The sequence below is a fragment of the Aspergillus brasiliensis genome (genome assembly GCF_001889945.1).
Source record: "Aspergillus brasiliensis CBS 101740 unplaced genomic scaffold ASPBRscaffold_6, whole genome shotgun sequence".
Taxonomy (NCBI): domain Eukaryota; kingdom Fungi; phylum Ascomycota; class Eurotiomycetes; order Eurotiales; family Aspergillaceae; genus Aspergillus; species Aspergillus brasiliensis.
This window is the reverse complement of record NW_027137447.1, coordinates 668,850-691,021: the sequence shown is the minus strand read 5'-3', so window position 1 is coordinate 691,021 and position 22,172 is coordinate 668,850. Positions and strand designations below refer to the sequence as shown.

Genomic DNA, 22,172 nt, shown 5'->3' with positions numbered 1-22,172 from the left:
ATCAAGGTTGCCTGAACTATCTTACCTCCGGTTTATTAGGTCAGTAGATCAACGTGTCGTCCCTCGGATTGTCCTAGTGAGGGCCCCAGCCCCTTACCTCTGTTCACTACCAACCCACGAAACTCGAGCACGGATTATGATTGGCCTTGCTTACAGTAGTCGAAAGGTTTAATTTAATGATTGCCTGGCTGGATTTTCCTAAGAGCCGCGTATCCGAGATGACCCCTGATAGCGAACATGGCTCGCAGGCCATGTCAATTCTGCTCAGGTTGTAATTATTGGCTATCATGTTCGGACTTATCGGCTATTACACAACCCTGCTCATTCCTAGTCGCTCGTGGAACTTTCTGATTACGCTTTAGTCTCGCTAACTCTCCCTAAGTCACCCTCCAAGATCTCCCTCTCACTTCTCCCTCCCACTTCTCCCTCCTATCTCCCCCCCAAATCCCCCCTCAATCAGCCTAGATTTGCCTAAACCGCCCTAATCACATTCGAAAATTCAAGTATGAGTTTTCTCCGATCTACCTAAATCACCCCAGCTAGACCCTCTATCCTACATCCGGCTTTTTCCATAGACAAATCAAAATTTTACATTGGTAGAATATTACTACCTAATTAGGAAGTAACCCAAGATGTGTGCTTGTCCCTCAATTTGGCAACAGTCCGTTCAGACGGAATAGGGTCTAGAACCGCCCAAACCCGGTGCGCCAATCATCATTTCTGTTACATTTTCTATCATACTTACTTACCATCATCTCTGCCACCGCCATTACCATCGCCTTTCTCATCGCTTTCCTCAACGCCTTCCTCATCGCGGACCACCACTAGACCACCCCCCAATTACCTTGGACAAATCTTGTCCAGGCTTACCATTGGACCGCGTGACTCTAACGCAGGCCCTACACACTTCTCCACATTTATTTCCTTTTTCAGTTCATTTTAATTTTCTTACCTCTCCTCTCGGTTAAGAAAGTTTTCAGCTGATTGATCTTTTATTTCTATTATTATTTTATTTTATTTTATACTTTATCATTCTTTTCTATTCTATTTTATTTATTCATATTTTTTTTCTCGGCAAAAACAACTTCACACTTCCATGACCGTACCTACTACCTAGTCGTGACTCTGTCGCTAGCGTAGACATGACAACAGAGCCGAGTGAGGTACCTATAGTTAGATTATTGAAATTTCTTTCCGGTCATATGATCAACATTTTCTACGTATCAATCGCGCGGAGTGTTAGCCAGTGGCCACGCATATCCAGTCCGCCTTGTGCTTAGAACGGTTTGGATTTCTAGCATGTAGGACGGTTGAATCTGCCGTTTTGTTCCAACGAATATCTCCGATAAGCCCGGCTAGGATTGCCCTCAAGGCAGAAAGATAGTTGAGGACATCCACGTATCTCACACTATAAATAAAGGTACTTTTTGACAGATCTGAACCGCAGTCAACTTGTACTGATTCTGAAGCATTTGGCCTTTTGTTGAATCTTTCGTAAAAGGTATATGTTATCTAGCCGCCCTCTTTGCAAGCGGACATATGACCAGAACCTACTGCTTGTAGCTGGTGTATTCCCAATGGCTATAGTCAGCGCCGACGGATTGCCAAATGATTTCCTGTCCATATATTCTGCTCAATACAGAATATAAGCACATACGACCACAGGGTGTGGAAAATAGGGCTTCCCGTCCGCTCAGCCGTACTCAAGCCACACGCCGGGAGGTTAGTAGTTGGGTGGGTGACCACCAGCGAATCCCTTCTGTTGTATGTATTCTTTTATTTTCTTTTTCTATTTTTTTTTTCCCCTTGAGTTCTCTTTACATTATTGTCCCTATGCTCCATTATTCCCGTATCTGATCCAGAAGCCCACAAAGGAACCGTCCAGATCATGTTGCTGGGATCTTCATCCATGTCATACTCGGGAGGCCGACGCCAAGCAGCTTTCTAAACTCGAGGATTAGAAGAAATACAGTAACCAACCGGTATCCTTGTGCACTTATCAATGGTGACTTTTGCTACTTCCTAAGCTACAAGAGCTGAGCTTGGTTGTGTAATAGTAGGTCAGAGAATCGCTTCCTGAGCAGCTGAGCTCATAGAGCTTCTTACCTCTTTCAGATAATAAGGATCCTTCCTATTTACTCTGATCACTTGTTCATGCGCAGGTATATCCAGGTGCTATATGTGACGCCCACTGAGAGGGAGGGCACATGAAAGGGGCTTTTCTAGGAGTAAACTTCTAAGGGATGCGCGTAGGGAGCCTGGTGGCGCAGAATCCTAGTGTTCTGCTGGGAGTATGACCTCGATTAACCGAGATGGTTAAGTCGCAATCCCAACACTGTATGGAGAATGAATTTATCTAAGAATGAAAAGGTAATTATGCGACTTGCAGGGTCTGGAGATGGGAGGATGTCACACACGAAGAGACAATGCCAAAGCTGTCAGGTAACGCAGTTTGACTACAGTGAAGCAGCGCGCTGGTAGTTTCAACCCCCAGTCCGAAATTTAGAAGATCAAAGATAATGGAACAAGTCGTCTTATCAACTATTGTGCCGGATTCTATCGACACCCAGCGGCAATGTTCCCAAACTACTGTGTTTCAGTGTAGGGCCATCTTTCTCGTCCACCTCACCTCATAGAAAGTTTTGTTGTCTGAGCAAGACATGATTGAAGAAAGATAGACTATACTAGACAGTGACAGGGTGCAGTTGATCTATCATGCTGCAATACGTTCAATGTGCCTACGATGTACAGGTGCATCGTACTAATTGATTAGCTTCAACAAGCGCCAGGATTTATCCGTTGGGACAAATCAGGGACCGACACGTCAGCCCCAATGATGTACATAATGGAAGGTGCCCCCCGTCATCTAATCAGCATCTTTTCCCTTCAACGATCCTTTCCTAGCAACCCATTCTTTGGTCACGAGCTATGGCTATGCTCTGCGACCATTGCTCCGCATTTGCCGAAGAAATCTCATCGCTGTCTCCTGAAAGCTTTGACCTTGATAATACCTTGCCCCCGATCGATTATCAGACATTTATCTCAGATATCCAGTATCGTCCTATTGCTTGCGAGCTCTTAGAGTCAGCCCTCAGCTGTGCTCTATGCTCATACATATTAAGGACTGTCGAAAAAGATCGTTCTGAATACGGCAAAGTCTATTCAAAGTCGCTGACCGAAGCGGACGCTGCTGTTTTTATCCGCGTGAGAGGCGGATACTTGCGGCCTGGCGTGTTCAAAGCCCATTCATGTCTCATACGGACGGTCGGAGGCGAGGGGACTCCTATAGTGTGTTCGCTGTATACTGACTCTGGTGAGTATTTTCATAGCTCTCGTAACTTTCAGCGACCGAGCATTCTTCTGCCTTGCTTTTAGGTTTCTTTGTCCAAGTTAGTTGCGTTTCTCCTGTTTCCCCCCTCCGATCGGAAGCGGCGAGCTAGCTGTTTCCTCTTCTTTCAGAGATTTGTTTATCAAATCTCGGACTAGATCCCTGATATGTACCGGACATAGGAGACGTTGACAGCCGGTCCGGACAACTATTTCAGAGGCCTTCTGTCCCGCCGGGGTCCTCGGCTTCGTTTGAATGGATACAAGAACGGATGAATTATTGTCTCGCAAATCACAAGCGATGTAATCAGGACCTTACAGGCACGCAGCTTGATCCGGAACCAATACTACCTACACGGGTATTGGATTTGGGAGAGGAGGGTCAAAACCGCTCTACCATTCGCCTGGTTGAGGGCGCTGGGACCCGAGCGCCTTATACTGCTCTCAGCTACTGCTGGGGTCTCCCAAATCAATGGCCTCTTCGGACCACAAGAAATAACTTGCAGCAACATACACACGGCATCTCGATAGAAAGTTTGGAGCAGACATATCGAGATGCCATTGTTGTCACACGCAGCCTGGGCATACGATATATCTGGATCGATGCCCTGTGCATTATACAAGGGGATGAACAGGATTGGAGAAATGAATGTGAGGTCATGGGCCGATACTATGAGAATGCACGTCTTGTAATCGCTGCATCTGGGGCTGCGCATCCTGGACAAGGGTGTTTTCTCCCGGGGCCAACACTTGACGAAGTTGTTCTTCCCTTCTATTCGGACGGTGTTGTGACTGGCTCCTTCAAGATAGCCCAGTTGGGGCCTCCGTCTGTTCAACTGGGCCCCGATTCCTCCCCTTTGGGAAAGAGAGGGTGGGCCACGCAAGAATGGTGGCTGTCCCGAAGAATAGTTCACTTCCTCAAAGGCTATATGGTCTGGAGCTGCGCATGTGTGGATCAGTGCCGATTCGGGATTCTTTCCAACGGTCCAACGCAGGACATGTTCATGTATTCTGACTGGATGTCGATCGCATGTAATCACTCCGGACGAGCGCTTAGCCGTCCAACTGACCGGCTTGCGGCCATCCAAGGGCTTGCCAACGAGTTCAAAAAGACCCGGCAAGATGAGTACGTAATGGGGTTCTGGACAGGTGAATTTCCGACGGCTCTCTTGTGGAAAGTGGGCAATGACGGCTGCAGGCATAATCGATCCGAGGACTTATCCATTTTCCCATCTTGGACCTGGGCTTCCGTTGCCTGTCAATTTGATGACTGGTACTTTCCTTTATTTGGCGCGGAGGAAGAAAGCTATGAGCCAATGGCAGTCGTCTCTGCTGTCATGAATGATGGCATGCGACTTCGTGTCGCTGGCTGTATGACATCCGGGAAGTTCGCTGAACCATGCGGTAGGGTGGTATCGGAGCCGGAAACCCTTCACAGTCGACTGAGCGAAGCTCCCTACAAGCTCTCCGACAAGGACGGGGAACATATGGGCTGGGCTGTATTCGACGAGCCACAACACTTGGATACAGAGCTACATTGCCTGGTCATTGTGAAATGGTGGACGGGGAAACAGACTCCACAGATACCGTTCTTTTGGTGCTTGCTACTTGAAGAGGTCGATTCGGCTGGATTGAGGGTGGATGTGTCTGAGCCCGACATACCTACCTTCCGTCGCATAGGATTGGGCGTCATTCTAAAGGACGCCATTACAGATACATCGGACAAGACGGTGGATTTGATATAATTGCAGCCATATACAGATGGCCAATCTTAATGCACGGTGTCTGGTTGAGAATAATCCCAGAATAACAGTCCCCAACCAGCACTGCGACGAGACAAGCCATCAGAAACAGCTCAGACATTCGAGCGCCATGCTTATCACCGATAATATTACTACTAGTAACTCCAGATGCTAACCACACCAGAGTTACTAATCCCATGTGGTGATGGAGGGTACGAACTTGACGTATCACTGACTATATTTCAGCTCCCCCATTTGGGTAACATAAAATCGCTTAGCATGAAGATAGTTCAGCGAGATAGTGAAGAAATATATTATCCCTCTACAGTCCTCGTGTATACAGCTACATACAACTAAATCCTATTATATCATCTCCACAGCTTAGACAGTACTGTCTCTTTCACCTCCCATACAACAAATCCCCCCGTTCGGCAATCGTCCTCTGACACTTGGCCAAAATCGCAGCCTGACGACTAACCTCGGCCAAACTGCCCACGACCTTCTGATTGCCATCAACAAACCCATACAGCGCATACGGGATGCCCACATCGCGACAAAACTCCAGCACGAGCTTCTGTGTCCGCCGCAGATTATGTCTCGGGACGCGAGGGAACAGATGATGGATCGCTTGGAACTGCAACCCGCCGTGGATCCAATCCAACCACTCCGGACAATCAATGTCCATGGTGGTGCGGAGCATGCGCTGGGCGAAGGATTCACTGGGTCCGAGGTCCATGGTTGACATGGCGAAGTGGGAGAGAGTAAATTGGACGTGCAGCGGCATGGTGACCATGTGGCTGATCATGACGAAGACGAACCGATCCCAGGCGGTCGGGATGCTGCGGTAGACGAGGCCGTAGCCGAACCAGAGCCAGAAGAGGAGGTTTCCGACGATTTCGAAGTGGCGGTGCCACCAGGCGGGGCCTTTGCGGGGGCCTTGGGCTTGGATGAGGAAGATCCAGGATTGGACGTAGAGGTTGAAGCGGCCGAACATGAGGACCGGGTAGTAGAGGTAGGCTTGGTAGGGGACGAGACGGCTGGCTGCGCTCGTGTAGGGCATGAGGCGCTCGTGGTAGCTGGAGAAGAGGTTTCCGAGGAAGCGGTGGTTGACGGCGAAGAAGGGGAGGTGTTGGTTGTCTGGGTCGTGCTCGGGGGCGTTGGTGACAATGTGGTGGACGTTGTGGGTGCGTTTCCACCAGCCTAGGGAGAGGCCGCCGATCGGGGCGGCGATGATCATGCCGATGAGGCTGTCGATGGTGAAGTTGTGGGTGATGGCCATGTGGGCGGCGTCGTGGGCGGAGAATACGAGTTGGGACCAGAAGAAGCCGAGGAAGATGGCGCTGGTGCAGTACCAGCCGTAGTGGAGGAAGAGGAGCATGGCGCTGAAGATGAGTGAGCAGCGGCCGAATTCTTTGGCGTAGGCCATGTAGTTGCAGTTGTAGAGGCCCTCGGCTTGGATTTGGTCGTGGAGATGTTGGTACTTTTTGATAATGTCGCCTTGTGTGGCTTCGTCCAGGGATGGGTAGCGGGTTAGGGTCAGGCTGATCTCTTCCTTGGTTTGGCTGTCTAGGAAGGTCATGGCTTCTTTGGTGTTGAGCTCGGTTGCTGCTTGTCGCACTGGATTGAGACGGCCGTCGTCATCGTCATTTGGCTGACTTTTGTTTATAACAGAAGGAGTAGGTGCATCGTGATTGCTGTCGGAAGGTGCCTTGTCGTCGATATATGGCCTGAACTGCCCACCTTGAATGGGAGGCACAAAGTTGCGCCATCGCCCCTCAATGCGGCCGATCTGGTACCGATCGGCCATTTGGATAGTCTCTTCTGAGTGGAATCTGCCCCACAGGTTAGTTTGAGCTACCTTTCTACCTCATTGAGCGAGTCCATACACGGTGAATTCATCGGTTGCGTCCTTGCCGACCATGTGCTGGATGGTTTTGTGACCGCCGGGATGGTAAGGGATCCATGAATCGACACGTAGCACTTTCTGATTGACGATGACGATGGACTGTCCTGCCGCGATCAAGCCCTCAATCTCTCGAGGCGAGAGGACCTGGTCTTTTCTGGGCAGTGTCATGTTGCTGGGGTTCTGGTTGACATGCAGTAGGTACCACCGGTAAGCAAGGAACACCTTTCCAGCGGTAGGCAGAAACTCTGGCGAATGGGGGGAAATAAGTAAACGGGTGGGTTCATGGGACGGTGCGGCTCGGGATTCGGGAGGCAGACGACGCGTGGTGGATCAGGATCCCGCAGGTGTCAGATTTTAGTTCCAGAGGGTTCTGCTTATGTTTTTATTGGCTCCTATCTCTGACTTGGGTGGCTTTTGCTGATCGTTACTCATCTCTTGTGGTTTAGCTTGCTCGTATATTCGCAGAATTACTTGTTAAGCATGTACTTAGGGCACCTCTCGCCGTTCGCTATATCCGTAATGCCGACTCATTGGAGAGTGGAGACCTTTAGTCTAATGATTTAGTGTGAGATCTCTGCCTTTCGTATTTTCCCATATAACTCATGATCTGACCCACTGTCGCTTTTGGAAACAGTATCCTGATAGTGTCTTAAAGATCAGAAATCTAGATGGAACAGCAGAAAGACGCTAAGAAAGACTTCTAAAGAGAATTTAAATTAGAAAATAAGAAAGGATAAAAGAAAAAAAAAATTAAACATTTTCTGCTAATTCCCAAATCGTGTTCAGTGTCGATATCGAAAATAGGTGCACTGCAAGTAATGGAAATACATGCTATACTCAATCTATCAAATCGAGTTCAGGGCCACAGGCACGAGCCAACCAGAACAGCCCATAGGGCCCAGGGTCTCCATCATCGTTAATCGAGGACACCACGAACAAGCCAAAGAGACAATGGAATCCAAATAGTGATCTAGACTAAATATTCATGACATTTAACCCACCATCTGGGGTTCGAAACACCGTTTCACAGTCTACCGGGTCTGGCTGATATCGGAAACGAAAAGGTGTCCCGGAAAACCCACTGATTCCCAACAAATAACGTTCCAACAATTGCCCTTTACGAGACAAAAAGACATGCCACATGTCTGAGCTTAGTTAGACCATATATAATGAATGGGCCAATCGGCGTATCACCGAAAAAAAAAAAATAAAATAAAATAAAATAGAAAAATAAAAAATCCCGAGGTGGTCTATCCATATCGCTAGTAAACACACCAGCAGGCTCGGTGGTTGAGCTATCGCTGTATATCCGACGATACCCGGCAATGTCCGGCGATCTTCGACGAAGCCCTCGTTTCACACTGGAAACGCTATCAAGCCAGACCTTTTGAACTCACGAAATACGCTTCAACCTAATCCGTTCAGATCCTTGCCAGCGTATTCTCCGTGATTCGTGGATAAGTACTCCAGGACTGGCTCTCTTGTTGGACACATTAGACTGGCTTCTGTTTCCTGCGGGTTTTTATTGATATAGGGCCTTCGGATGAAGGATTTGAAGCGGTGCAAGCGGTATCGGGGATGAATGACCATCATATGGATCTTGGAATGCATTTCTTCTAATTTCCTCAAAGATTATAGGATTTATATACGTGTAGAGCGATTGTATGCCTTACACTCTAACCAGTTCGCTCTTAAACACGACAATTTCAATGCCGCAGCTACCCACGATGCGGGGTTTCATGGCGATGGTGACAAGTGCCTGCTACAATAGATGACAACTCAAGGGGCGGAACAGCATGCCGATGGATTTATCTGAGTCGCCATCAAATGTATGTGAAATTGAGTTAAACAGAATTTGACAAAACCCTTTTGTGCCAAATAGAGTTCACCAAATACAGGGTAGTCGAATACCAGCCCCTTGCCGATCTCTAACACACCCACACTGGCCCTCTGTCACTTGACATGTTGACATTCTTAACCAAGGCTCTCCTAACTAAGCTGGGCATTAAAAGCTTAAATGGAAGGCAACCGCACAACGGAACATAATGGCACAATACAACAATACCTCAGTGCAGATCAATCAAAGCCTCAATGTCTGTGTCTGGTGGTATCATCTGTTGCAGCCACCTCACATTCAAGCAAACTCTCCGACCAGCGATCCGCTGTATAAATGTTCAAAATGCGGAATCCAGCCTCGCTCAATAGCCACCGCCACTGAGATTCCGTTCGTTCCATCCCAGCAAACCCCCCATCAAGGTCAAGTCGAGCGATGTTGCCTGCCAATGTGCTCCCTGGTCTGCCACAACATACTCGTTTAGGAGCAGCCGGCTGACTCCTGGAACCATGGCAGGTTTGAGATTCTCGAGGATACGATGACAGAGTTCGTCTGCCCAATCGTGAAGAATGGAGTGGAGGAAGTAGGCGCGAGCACCTGTTTTGTTTTAGATCATGCAATGGAAGGTGCTAGAAATAGGCAAGGAGGAAAAGGAATAAACATACCCTTAACTGGCTGCTCCGTAAAAAAGTCATGTGCCATGCACTCGATGGACGGATGCAAGTCGGTAGCCTCAGCCAGAACAGCAGGCTGGTCCTGCAGGATCAACCTCCCTGGAAGGTCTGGCCATTTGGTACGAAATTCCATTAAGTCATGACCTTTTCCACCACCAACATCAACTAGAAGCACGGGATTATTGTCTGTCGGGAATTGGTGCAGTAGTCGGTCGACCGGGTAGAAGCCCGGGTCCATCCAGCTGGCCTTGCCCTTGTGGTAGACAGACATGAGATGATTGAACTGCGTGTTGAGGGCCGGGTTGTGGGCAAGGTGTTCGAAGAATGCATCTGTCGTATTGAAGGCCAATTGAAGGGGGCAATGATGGCCGTCGGTAGGAGCTTGATAGTTGTTCTGGCGGAGGAACTTGGGGATGGCGTGGTTAGCGGGGTACATGGAGCCGACGCTGTTATTTTCATCAGTAAAAGTACAGCTTTGGAAGATTGTAGATACCACTGACTATGCCAGGATGGAGTCAGAGTACTTGGTATGGGCGAGCGCGAACGAGAAGCCATTGGTGGTGTACTCGCCACTTTTCGTCTCAATGACAACGTTTATGGCTCCAAGATGTCTCATAATGCGCTCTACATGGGTGTTACTACATATTAGAGCTATTATTGAAGTATCCATAGAGTAATAACGTACCGAGCAAGACGAGGTCGACTCCGGTGGCGCTGGCTAGTTCCTGAACGGACTTGGGATGGTTGTTCTCAGCTAGCAGGCGAAAAATACCCAAGTCAATGGCAGTCTCGATCGCAGCCCACCCGGTAGACTGTATATTTTATATCAACTTACATCCATCAAGACGAACAGAGTAGTACTGAGGGCTTACATTTCGCAAGGCGTACCGCCATATAGTCTCTCTTGGGGTTTCGACCGCAGCCAACAACGACTCCACAGCATCGGCCAGTTTCAGACGAGCACCAGAATCCCCTTGAATAAATGCCGAGCCATAGTTGTTGACCTGCGAAATCAGGTTAGGTACTTGGTCCGGGGCACTAGGGGCGATTGCGATGCGGTCGACGTCAGCAGACCCCTTGTCGACCTCGTGCGAGCTCATGTCTGTGTTCCAGTAGGAAAATGTGGAAAGCAACAACACTGAACGGAGGATAAGGAGGTCCACTAAATATATACGTCAAGAGGAAGACGTACACGCGCTTTAGACCTATACGAGGCTATGACCTGTAGTGTAACCTTGACAAAGTTAGTTATAGGCTCCGAACCTACTTTAGCACTGACAATGACATGGTGAACAAATCACATCAGATAGATCTAGTATTAACTTTGCTTCTGAAGAAGTGTGATACCTCCGCCTATCTGGAGTTCCCATTAATGGTCACTATTATTCATGAAGTGCCACAACCGGGCTACCTACTGAGGGATTAGATCTGTCAAATCCCGAAGCTGAATGATCTACGCCTTTAGAAAGAAGGCTTAGCCACAATCGTGACAAGCGGAACAGTAGTTCTACCACCAATGCACTGTGATAGACTACCCAGTACACTAGTGCACAATACATCCAAAGATTAAACTACGTTAGGCAGGCTCAAAAATGGGGCATTTAAATCGTACAGATCTAGTGTTCAGCTGCCCCACGTTGCCTACTTTAAGCGCGTGCCGATCGTGCACGCCCCGGAGCATAAACCATGTTTCTTGATTCCTGTACGCCTCTAAATTGCTCCAGGGTGATATCCCGGATCAGTTTCTATAGTATTCTCCGACTGGGATAACGCAAGCATCAGTTGCATTCGATGTATGTGACAGGTAACTGCCTCATATCTCACATCTGTCTCTTCCTAGCGTCGGGGCTTGATCTCGTACTCTCATGCATGTCGTTGCTTTTTCTGCAAACCCCGAATGACCATCACCCCTCCTGTTCTCCACATTAAGTTAGTAAAGTACTCGGCTCCTTTCACTCTTTAGGTATAACCAGCTACTTTCATGCATAAAATAAGTACGTCATAGCCCATAGTATGGCGATGTCACCCTCCAGGACAGTTGTGCTTTTGGTGTGTTAATGCGGGCGCTGGGAACTGTGATTATTGCAGATGGAGGTGGTAAGGAGATATAGCTGTGGCTGACGTGCTATAGGATGCTTAATCGGCTTGTTTGTACCTAATTGTTATTATTCATTATGGGTCTTGTTCATTATGTTGTCTTCCTGAGAATTCCTTTCTTTTATCCGCATATATTACTCCGTAGTTATCGGGATATTTTTCCGAAAAGAACTGGATCGGATAGTTCAGTCTACACCGCTTGACAAATGCCATGAGTAATATATTTTTGCTCACAACCCTTGAGTTGAGCCTGATATTACGAATGACTTACCACAATAATTCTTCTATTGTATTGTCGTTTTTCTCTCCCTGTTCTCAGGTTTCAGCCTCACACAAAGCTCTATTATCGAGCGAACAATCTCTAGCCATGAGAATATTATCAGTGATCGCTGTCGCCTTGATTTACCTAACTACACCTTAGGAAGACCCACGACCCAAGGTGCAACAGAGATCCTCTATAGACATTGGTAGTCTACCTACTCCTGAACCAACCCCGTAATCCTCGCTTTGACACACAAGTTCCCCTTCTCAGGATACGGGGTGCCAAAGTCACGCGCGAACTCGATAGTCTCTCTGGGAGTCTCAGCCAGCTCCATATCAAACGAACGCATAAGAGTAGCAACAACAATGAAGAGCTCTGCATAAGCCAGTCTATACCTTGCTTCAGCTACCGACCAATCACTCATCTCGGGAGATATCAACTTACTGCATGCCAAGGCAAATCCGAGCACCTTTGGAGAAGTTTACTAGATACCGATCCAATCGCTCTCCCTTCTTGGCAGCTCGGATCCAGCGTTCGGGATCGAACTCGTGCGGGTTAGGGAAGATGTTGGGGTCCATGAGGATGAATACATGGGATGAACTGACGAGACTCTGTTGGTGCATAAATGTTAGTAGTCTGGTATTAATCGTTCGGAAAGATAGCACGTACACCAGGGGGAATGACATGTTCTTTATAGACTAGTGCTTCTGTGGGAGCTACTCTGGGCAGTCGGGATGATACCCCTGTTGAGAGGCGCAGGGATTCATTGATGACACCGGACTACATTTGGCAAGGATTAGCTTCTTCCAATGTCGAATCATATAATCGGAATCGATACAGTACTCACCAGATAAGGCAACTTCTCGAGCTCCGTGCGACTCGCCCGCGTATCCGGCGTAGGCATCACCGTCTTCAGCTCCTCTCTTAACTTGAGCCGAACATCCTCCCTCGTAAGCAGGTGATAAGTCCCAACAGAAAGCGACCGCGCTGTGGTCTCGGTCCCCGCAATGGCCAGAGCGAGTCCCTCATTCATGAGCCGACCCGGCGTCCGCATATGCACTGGCATGTGCGGCCCGGCAATGGCATCCAGGATGGCGCCTCTGCTGTTACTGGCCTTTTCATCTTGCTTGACGGGAGTCTGGTTCCTCTTTAGCGCAGCCACGCTTCGCGCATACAAATCCTCTCTCTCCTTGGCTAATGTCACTGCAGGCTCACTTATCAAGCGCAGTATCCCGTGCGGCATCATGCCTAGGATGACTTTGATGAAGGGAAAGAAGTTGAGAACATGCGTCAGTTTGAAGAATGCGTTGGAGGCATCCCGTACGCTCTCATTAAATCCTTCCGCGTCTAGGTTGCCGGGGTTGAACCCAAAGGCATACTGGTAGATCACGTCCGCGGTTAAGCCTGCGAATCCGGCGTCTAGGTTGACTATGCTGTTACTCCGGTACGCCTCTTTGTAGGTTTTGATGATCTTATCGAGGCTGTCGTGGATGAGGTACTCGATGTTGGAGATGGCTTGTTTCGAGAAGAATTTGTCCAGATGCGAGCGTCGCTGACGATGTGTTTCAGGTGTGATGCTTGAAAAGACCGCGCCGTCGAGGTCAAACTGGGCTATTTGGACAGGATCTTTCTCTCGACGGCGCGCACGGGAAGTGTAGATCTCTTCGTAGTAATCTGGGTCGTTGATGTGAACTTCATCGGGGTTGATGCGAATGACGGGGCCTGAGTGAAGACACGATCATTAGGGTGATCATAGATAATATAACAGGCAACACGTACCGTAGACCTTATGCAGGCGCTCAATTTCCCAGACGAACTTTCCGCCTTTAATGACGTTGTAGTAGAACTCGTAGCCGTAGGTAATGGCTGCTAGCTTGGGGCCAGGGATTTTGTGAAGGGGATGGAAATACAACAGATAGATGCCGCGAAAAACATAGTAAGTGAGGAGGCCTATGCCTAGCCATGCCAATACAAACATGGTGGTGATTGAGGAGGAGGAGGGTGATCGGGTCGATCACAACGGCAGGAACGCACTCGGGACACGGAATTGAGACAAGCTTCGGAAAAGACTATAAATGATGGGCACCCCCGAGACTCGGACAGCTGCCTGAATCAGTCTGCCGTGCCAATGAGGGGTTATTATGAGTTGCTTATGCAGAGTATCTGCAACTTGATGGATGGTGAACGAACGATCTGTGCCGCCGTTGCGGGTCCAACTCCTCTCCCCACCCGTCTGGTGGAGAGAAGACGCTTGGACAGCCAGCCATGATCGGAGATATGCCTGCTAATTGACACTTGCGGAAGATTGTCCCGTCGCCGGTCCACTCCCTATCTTGTTTAGGCAGAGAACTACAAGAGGACTATGCAGGGCCGGTCCGCCAAGCTTAATCCGTCCCAGAAAAGGCTGGATTGATCTCCGAACCCAATGAACAGCTCGCAATTTCAAAGGTATATTAAACTGAGACAGGTTGTCGGCATATCTGCCTGCCAGATCTTTGACTCTCCTTCAGCCGTGGTTCGTCCGTATTCAGTTCCCTTTCACCCAATGTTGATCTGGTGTGCGGGTCATCGACTCGTAGGCGTGTTTGCACGGTCTATACTGTATACTGGGGATGCTGATGAGAATAGTGCTAGTTTCTGCAAGCAAATCGCTACCTGCAGCGTAGCACTAGTCGGCGCCCTTTAGGTAGTTATGTAGCCGTCCACCGACTAGACTCCCAGCTGAAGTGCGTAACCGCCGAAGTTAAAGACAGATGATACTGCTCCAGTGGCTCGCATTGAACACTAAGGTAGATGAAGCATCCGGGATAACTTCGGAACTGCACAGAAATAAGGGGGGGAGCGTGACGCAAGGAGGAAGCAGGAAAATCAGACTGGCTCATCAGGTGGCCCATATGCACTTAGTACGCTGATAATAGTCCCATAGCTGCTGACACTTGACTGTTGGACTTTGGAGTGAACAACTTTTACATCAAGAACACGATACCACGGGAGGTATAGAGGTTTAGAACAGTTAATGTGCTATTATGGAAACCAATCCAAATAGCACAAATACGTACAATGAGACGTCCAAGCTGGCGAATTGCAAGATGTCTAAGACACAGTGGGCAGCTGTAGTAGAACTGTGCGAGCTCTGATACACCCTAAAGATTACTTGGTTTTAAAAACAATTCAGCAGCCAACCTCTTAGGTGTGCTCTAGATCAAATGGCAGGGCTTGACCGGTTGCTTAAGCCCACCGATCGAATCCAAGACGGGACAACAACAGCAAGTTCCGAGCGTCGAGTACTCAAGTGCCATGGTTGAATTATGCACGGATACTTCCCTTTAAAATCCAGCGAATCAAGTGAAGACATAACCCTGTGAGCCTTAAGTGAGAAGGCAGCACGTGTATGCTTGAGACATGCCAATCACATGACCGTGCGTGTCGGCGTCAGTCTCAAATCGACATTTCACTCCTTCGACATCATAGGCTGAGACATCACCGGAGGAGGGCTTGTTAACATGATAAGGCCAAGTTTATTGGATTGTGGCCTGCGCTATCTTCATAAAGGAGGAGCTTGTTCCCCACGTTTCCCAGCTTTGTGTTGCTTCCAGCAGCCGCCTCGGCGATTGACTGTAATTGTCAGATCTATTACGACCTCCACCAACAAGAGCCATCGTTTCGTTTATCAGCCTATTGAGGAAGTTGAAGAATTGGAAAGATATCAACCGGGAGGATATCACCTAATATGCCTTGGAGACGTGCTGAAGAGTCGGTACCGAGTGATCCATAAGCTGGGCCATGGGACGTTCTCTACAATCTGGCTTGCACGTGATGAGCAAAAGGCAGCCTACGTGGCCGTCAAGGTTAGTACTGGAGATGCCTCCGCTCACGAGGCAAAGATATTACGAATGCTCACGGATCGCTGCGCGCTTCGTGCCAACGGTCGCCCCTTGATCCCCATTATCCTAGATGAATTCGGAGTCGAGGGACCAAATGGGCGTCATCAATGCCTTGTCACAGCACCTGCTCAGAGCAGCATATCCACAGCTTCATTTTCTCGCCACTTTCAGTTAGGGACGGCTCGCGCTCTTGTTGCTGAGCTTGCCCTAGCTGTTGCATGCGTCCATGCTCAAGGCTATGTCCACGGAGGTAAGTTGGGCACTCAGGCATCAGATCGCTTCCAAAGAAACAGCAAGTGAGCTGTATCGTGAGATACGCCGCTAAATGACATATTCCAGATATTCATCTCGGAAACATCCTGATACGCTTACCTGCTACCTTTGACAAGCTATCAGTTGAGGATTTCTATAAACGGTTTGGTGAACCACGCACGGAACCGGTTGTGCGCCTGGACAGACAGCCTCTCCCTCCTGGTGTCCCTAATCGTGGGACAATGCCGGTCTGGTTAGGGAAACGAGCAGACGACATTTCACCGGATGAGGCCCAGCTGCTCCTTAGCGACTTTGGTGAGAGCTTCTCTCCAAGTGACCCAGAGCAGCAACGATGTGGACAGGACTGTCACTCGCCGCTTCCCGTTGCACCGCCTGAAGCCTACTTTGAACCAGATAAGCCCCTCTCATTTCCGGCAGACATCTGGAGTCTTGCATGCGCTATGTGGTCCATGTTTGGCATGCGGTCGCTGTTCGATGCCACACTCGCCACACCAGATGACATAGCCTCTCAACAGGTAGACGTTCTCGGAGAGATTCCACCTGGATGGTGGGGTACGTGGGAGAAACGCCATGAGTACTTTGAAGAAATCGGGAGACCTAGGAAAGATCGGTTTGTCTTCCCATCTCTTGAGCAGAACTTCGAGCAGGATATACAGACGTCACGACAGAAAGCGAAGATGCATTCTTTCGGTAAAGACGAGAAAATAGCTGTTTTAAGCATGCTTCGCTCGATGCTAGTATTAAAACCTGAGGAGCGGGCAACAGCGACGGATGTACTGAGCTCTGACTGGATGGTGACCTGGGGGTTGCCAGCAGCGAAGAGGGTTCGTGATGCGCAGCAAGCAAGGAGTGTATAGCGTAACAAATACGTGGATGGGATGTCTTCCTGATACTCATTGACTGGACCAGTAGGCCTGGTGCACTTGAGCGCCCTCTCTACGCTCTGAGGCGCTGGCTTTATATACTTAGTGATTCTCTCATAATGTCAAATATAAACTAACCCGAACACCGGATCCCGTGACCTGCGAGCCTTTGGGTAGTGAAGCAGCCAAAGAAGGGATTCATATCATTACATCCCCGTGTTGCCAGTCGGGGTAAAATGAAGGCCAAAAACTTTGATATCCTTTGGCCGGATGCAGGCTCAATGTCATCGAGCATATGGGATTAAAGATATCCCATAGGACATTATTGTGCTATAACAGTCAAAGGAGCACCGATAGAGCGGGCACTGTTTCCATATAATCAGCATGTTCACTGATTGCCCAATTTAACACATAGCATCGCCACTGTAAATAAAATTTCATCATTTGTAGCCATCTGAAATAGAACATTTGTAAGCATGTGCAAATATATTCTGCTATCATCAGTTCTCATGTTGAGATGTAATTGGCAGCACCCCCAGTAATCAAAATTAATTTTATCGCCCTCTACGATGAGGGACTGCGAGAAGTTGGGACGGGCTGGCCGAGGGACTAACACGGTCTAGAAGCACTTGTGAAACAGCCGACAGTGACCTGTCATCTTTGCTCCGGCTTTAGTGTTGATGTGTGTTAGTGCACCGGGCTGTCCGATGTGAAAACTCCGATGTCCCACAGACTGCTGATAATTTAAATCTCCGTCTTGACGGGGTCATGCAATATGCAATTGTATGTCTATACGCTGTACGAATGTTGTGGTGGTCCAAGTAATGTGGAGTCGATGTGTATTCCCATCCTACATCTACTCTTATCAGTTATCATACCACAACGCGGCCGAGTCTAAGACTTCAAATCTCACGCACTAATCGCAATCTTGACTAGTCAGGGGCAGCCGTCTGACGGGCTGACAGGTGCGCAGACAAGGTTTCAGCGAGATTGAATGTAGCAGATTTCAGGGGCGAGAAGTGGCACACTCAACGGCAAATCAGCCTTACACGTTACAACCTTACAAGGTTCAAACTTCCCAGAGACCAGACAATGCCGAAAGGGGTATAGTAAGCGAGCGAGAGATTATGGCACTAAGATCCAGCCACGCAAGCAGAACCAAATCTCGATCTTTTGAATTAGTTTTGTGCCTGAATGAATTGGAAGGGAATGGTTCAGTTGTAACCAGGGAAATATTGAGCCAAGTTGAAAGAATGACGATTGATCACTGGAACCCCCTGAAAGAATTGGCTGGTTCCAACGGTCGCGGGCCGTGGAAAGTGCGAAATTGGAGGGAAGCAAAGAGAGCAAACAGTGCAATCATGCCCTAGACTGGCCGAAAGTAGGCAGGAACTAGGGCATTGCCGGTATGGCTGTGAGACGCCTCGTAACGTGACCGCCACACGGACTAACGCTATCGAGTAATCTACGTACTCAATTCATCTTCCCACCTCGCCAAAACCATCTATCTAGTATCTAGTGCATGGGCTAATTTCAACCAGTGGGGACTGTCTTTTCCCTTGGACCCCCTTCAGTTTTCAGATTGATCGCCTTCAGGGACGCTGATAGGGCTTAGAGAGGCCTATAGTGGTACTCATTATATCATGGCGACGAACATGGGCAGCACCAGCAGTCGCCAGTCCGACAGCAACTATGGGCCCGGGGAATGATCGGCGGATTCCAGCCAGGCCAGCCCCCAAAAAGAGAGGATGACTCCATGATTGCACGCTGGTGACTTCAGCCGGACTGAAACATGCTCGCGTGGGTTGCTCCCCTCGATTTGCCGTCCGCTGCTGAGTCTGACACTCGCGTCTTTGACATTCCTCCGCCGGGCTTGTCGTTGTCTCTCTCTCCTTCATCGTGCTTCGGCCATCACCTCCCCCCTTGATGGCTTGTCTACTCATTTCTTTTCCGATGTCTTTCCTTCTCGTTTCTTTTCTTTCCCTTATCCTCGATTCCCGATCCTCGATCCTTTGATGAAATAAACGTCCATTCACTACCCACTCGAATTCACCAACTAGACTAACGTCTCAAGTCCTGGTCCAGTCCATGCGGTTTTACTTTCGTTCGACCCACCCGCTCTCCACACGAACCGGTGGACTCCAACACTCATTCACCCAGTCACACCAGTGATTGTCAGATCCTGCTTGGACTGTGCAAGCTGATCTTACGTCCCTGGAAGTTAAGCCGACCAATTGCGACATTGCTCGCTAATTGGAGCTGCAGGGCAGCGTCAGGCCTCTTTTTTAGACCGTCTCTTTCCTCCATTCATCCTCCATGCCCTTTTCAAAACTCATGTCCGGCAGACCTGGTATCACGGAGAAGCGGCTGTCGGCTCATCGCTTTCAGCAGCTTCCCGACATGGCTCACGATAATATGATGAATCCTAACGACGTGACTATCGACATCCCCTTGAACCCGGTCCCCAGTCGGAATCAGACTGGCGCTCGCAAAACAAGTAGCAACGTGGGAGGCTCTCCCAACCCGTATAAACCACCCGGCGATGACAAGGGTTTTGACGGGGAGAAGGAGGGGTTGGTCGCGCCGAATCCTGGCATGCGCCGACGCATCGACGAAAGCACTGGACGGTCACTAGAAGATCCCGAGGATGGCACCGTCACGCGCATGGGTCGCATCTACCAGGCCATCCTAAACTACTCGGTCGTCACTCGCTACTTCATCTACGTGGCCCCGCTCGCCATTCTATTCGCTATCCCAATCATTGTGGGCGCAACGGCCGCGCAGGACGCGACTATCGGCGGAGTGACACTCCCTTGGTTCTGGTTCTGGATTGAGATCGTCTGGGTCAGTCTGTGGTTGTGCAAACTGGCGGCCAAACTCTTGCCATACATCTTTCAGACCTTGATCGGGTTTGTGAGTTCCGGAACTCGCAAATATGCCCTCATTCTTCGCAAATTGGAAATGCCAATTGCAACCGTGCTGTGGTGCGTGGTGTGCTTGGTCACATTTCTGCCTGTAAGTCCAACCTCAGCTCCTATGTGCCACCGACTAACTCGGTCTAGGTCATGACGCAAAATCCCCATCAGAAAGCCAAAGGGGATACCTCGACCAAATCTTGGGAAAAGTCCATCAAGAATATTCTGTTTGCGCTCTTCGTCTGCAGCTTGATTTTCCTGGCCGAGAAAACCATGGTCCATCTCATCTCCATCAGCTACCACCGCAAGCAGTTCGATGCCCGGATTAAAGAGTCGAAGCGCAATGTGCATCTAGTGGCTCTGCTGTTCGACGCGTCCCGCCACATGTTCCCCATGTACTGCAAAGAATTCCAAGAGGAAGACGCTGCCATCTCCGACTCCATTCTTCGCTCCGCAGCCGCCAAGTCCCGCACTGGCAGCTCATCGGCGCCTCTTCGCATGATCCGGGAGGTGGGCCAGAATGTCCACCAATTCGGCAACAAAGTTACGGCGGCTTTTGGCGACGTGGCCCATGAATTGACCGGCAAGCAAGTGTTCAACCCCACCTCCACTCGGTCCGTCGTCACCCAGGCTCTGGAACACAGGCGCACGTCTGAGGCGCTCGCCCGGAGAATCTGGATGTCTTTTGTCATCGAAGGGCGGGAAGCTCTGTACTTTGACGATATCTGTGAGGTCCTGGGCGCTGGCATGGAGGCGGAAGCCGAGGAATGTTTCCACATGCTGGATCGCGACGGCAACGGGGACATCAGTTTGGAAGAGATGATCTTGGCCATCGGGGAAGTCCGCCGGTTGAGAAAGTCCCTGAACAACAGTCTCCACGATGTGGACCAGGCGATCCACGTTCTGGACAACCTCTTGGTGACGGTGGCGGGCATCATCGCTGTTCTGGTCTTTGTGTCTTTTGTGACGAGTGGCTTCGGTACCGTTATCGCGGCGGGCGCCACCTCCCTGCTCTCTCTGAGTTTCGTCTTCTCGACCACCGCTCAGGAAGTGCTGGGCTCGTGTATCTTCCTCTTCGTCAAGCATCCCTTTGACGTGGGTGACCGGGTGGAAATCAGCGACAAGCCGTACTTTGTCGAGCGCGTCTCCTTGTTGTTCACTGTGTTCCGCAACGTCAACGACCACCGCATCACGCAAGTTCCCAACGTCGTCCTCAACACGCTATGGATTGACAACTTCACCCGCGCTAATGCCATGCATGAGCGTCTCACCGTCCCCGTCAGCTTCGAGACCACCTTTTCCAACATCCAGCTTCTCCAGGAAGAAATGGAGAGATTCGTACGCGACAAGGACAACTGCCGTGACTTCCAACCCGAGGTCACCATCGACGTGGTGGGCCTGGGCGACATGGACAAGATGGAGCTGAGTGTCCTGATCTGCCACAAGTCCAACTGGTCGAACGAAGCCGTCCGCGCCGCCCGTCGCTCCAAGTTCATGTGCGCGCTGATCTCCGCCGTACGCAAGGTACCGATCCGCGCTCCTGGCGCCAGCGACGACACCGACGACAAGAAGGACGACAAGGATGACAGCAAATCGGAAGCCGGACACGAAGACCAGACTCTCCCCGTCCGCCAGGTCTCCATCGCCAGCGAAGGCATGCGACGGGCCAACACGACGGCTGGCGTCTCCTACGCCGAATCCCGCTCCACTGGCTTCGACCTGGGCAACTCCCCCCAGTCGCTGCAACGGCGTGGCATGGGCGCCTCCAGCTCCTACAGCGAAGGTCTCACTGCCGAGCACGCCGCCCGGTCGCAGGACGGCTCCCGCGACGGTCACGAAGTCGACCACTACCAGACGCCCGTGGGATCCCCGGGTCAGGAGCGCCAACTGAACGTGACCTACGGACTGATGACACGGGAGCCATCGACGGGTCGTCGCAAGGAGGGCCGCACATCGTATGTTGATGCTGAACCCGAGCCCCAGCCCGTGGCTGTCGCCCCTCGAGGCGATGTCCCGATGCTCTCGGAGCCAGTACCTCCCCGGCAGCGCCAGGAGGCGCAGCCTACGCTGCCCACGATCGTGCCACCCCAGGCTGCCATGTCCCAGCCTCAGCAGCCACCGGAGTACTACAACTACCCGGGGCAGTACTACGACCCCGCGGAGGACCCCTACGACCCGAACCAGCCGTTCGAGCTGCCGTCGATGCACGAGCAGCAGACGCAAGACGGGCGGGAGCATTCAACGCAGCGAACAGACACCGAGCCCGGACGATATGTACCACGACGGCCGTACGAGGGAGGTAATTAGTAGCCATGAGTGATGAATCTGCAAGAAAAGGGATTAAGACTGTTGCATATGTATTATTATTTATTTGTATGAGTGGACTGATCTATTA

At 50.1% G+C, this 22,172-nt stretch overlaps 6 protein-coding genes across 6 annotated transcripts; 3 read left to right on the top strand and 3 right to left on the bottom strand.

The window, feature by feature from the left end:
- The first annotated feature begins 3,203 nt into the window (after positions 1 to 3,203).
- On the top strand, positions 3,204 to 5,155 carry ASPBRDRAFT_576186 (HET domain-containing protein). The gene is made up of 3 exons (XM_067627772.1): positions 3,204 to 3,313; positions 3,376 to 3,389; positions 3,511 to 5,155. Exon 3 carries the CDS (start codon positions 3,600 to 3,602, stop codon positions 5,070 to 5,072), a length of 1,473 nt encoding a protein of 490 aa, XP_067478998.1. The 5' UTR covers positions 3,204 to 3,313; positions 3,376 to 3,389; positions 3,511 to 3,599; the 3' UTR covers positions 5,073 to 5,155.
- A 314-nt stretch (positions 5,156 to 5,469) lies between these two features.
- On the bottom strand, positions 5,470 to 7,143 carry ASPBRDRAFT_55033 (uncharacterized protein; the record flags this gene model as incomplete). Its single annotated transcript, XM_067627329.1, has 2 exons — positions 5,470 to 6,901; positions 6,956 to 7,143. The coding sequence occupies 2 exons, from the start codon at positions 7,141 to 7,143 to the stop codon at positions 5,470 to 5,472; spliced, it is 1,620 nt and encodes a 539-aa protein (XP_067478997.1).
- Positions 7,144 to 9,173: 2,030 nt separating this feature from the next.
- ASPBRDRAFT_195900 (uncharacterized protein) lies at positions 9,174 to 10,583 on the bottom strand (the record flags this gene model as incomplete). Its single annotated transcript, XM_067620914.1, has 5 exons — positions 9,174 to 9,406; positions 9,475 to 9,929; positions 9,984 to 10,107; positions 10,169 to 10,295; positions 10,356 to 10,583. The coding sequence occupies 5 exons, from the start codon at positions 10,581 to 10,583 to the stop codon at positions 9,174 to 9,176; spliced, it is 1,167 nt and encodes a 388-aa protein (XP_067478996.1).
- Positions 10,584 to 12,056: 1,473 nt separating this feature from the next.
- On the bottom strand, positions 12,057 to 13,844 carry ASPBRDRAFT_207074 (cytochrome P450; the record flags this gene model as incomplete). The annotated part of the gene is made up of 5 exons (XM_067621789.1): positions 13,622 to 13,844; positions 12,690 to 13,564; positions 12,512 to 12,622; positions 12,287 to 12,453; positions 12,057 to 12,231 (listed from the first exon to the last, which is right to left on the bottom strand). Exons 1-5 carry the CDS (start codon positions 13,818 to 13,820, stop codon positions 12,057 to 12,059), a joined length of 1,527 nt encoding a protein of 508 aa, XP_067478995.1. The 5' UTR covers positions 13,821 to 13,844.
- A 1,476-nt stretch (positions 13,845 to 15,320) lies between these two features.
- On the top strand, positions 15,321 to 17,011 carry ASPBRDRAFT_152347 (uncharacterized protein). Its single transcript, XM_067619344.1, has 2 exons — positions 15,321 to 15,976; positions 16,066 to 17,011. Exons 1-2 carry the CDS (start codon positions 15,346 to 15,348, stop codon positions 16,854 to 16,856), a joined length of 1,422 nt encoding a protein of 473 aa, XP_067478994.1. The 5' UTR covers positions 15,321 to 15,345; the 3' UTR covers positions 16,857 to 17,011.
- Positions 17,012 to 19,178: 2,167 nt separating this feature from the next.
- On the top strand, positions 19,179 to 22,084 carry ASPBRDRAFT_124970 (serine/threonine protein kinase; the record flags this gene model as incomplete). The annotated part of the gene is made up of 2 exons (XM_067617748.1): positions 19,179 to 19,877; positions 19,925 to 22,084. The coding sequence occupies 2 exons, from the start codon at positions 19,179 to 19,181 to the stop codon at positions 22,082 to 22,084; spliced, it is 2,859 nt and encodes a 952-aa protein (XP_067478993.1).
- Positions 22,085 to 22,172: the final 88 nt, after the last annotated feature.

Coding starts and splice junctions, on each gene's coding strand:
- ASPBRDRAFT_576186 (XM_067627772.1), top strand. CDS start 3,600: ATGAATTATTGTCTCGCAAATCACAAGCGATGTAATCAGGACCTTACA.
- ASPBRDRAFT_152347 (XM_067619344.1), top strand. CDS start 15,346: ATGATAAGGCCAAGTTTATTGGATTGTGGCCTGCGCTATCTTCATAAA. Junction 15,977..16,065: donor TCAAGGCTATGTCCACGGAG/GTAAGTTGGGCA, acceptor GACATATTCCAG/ATATTCATCTCGGAAACATC.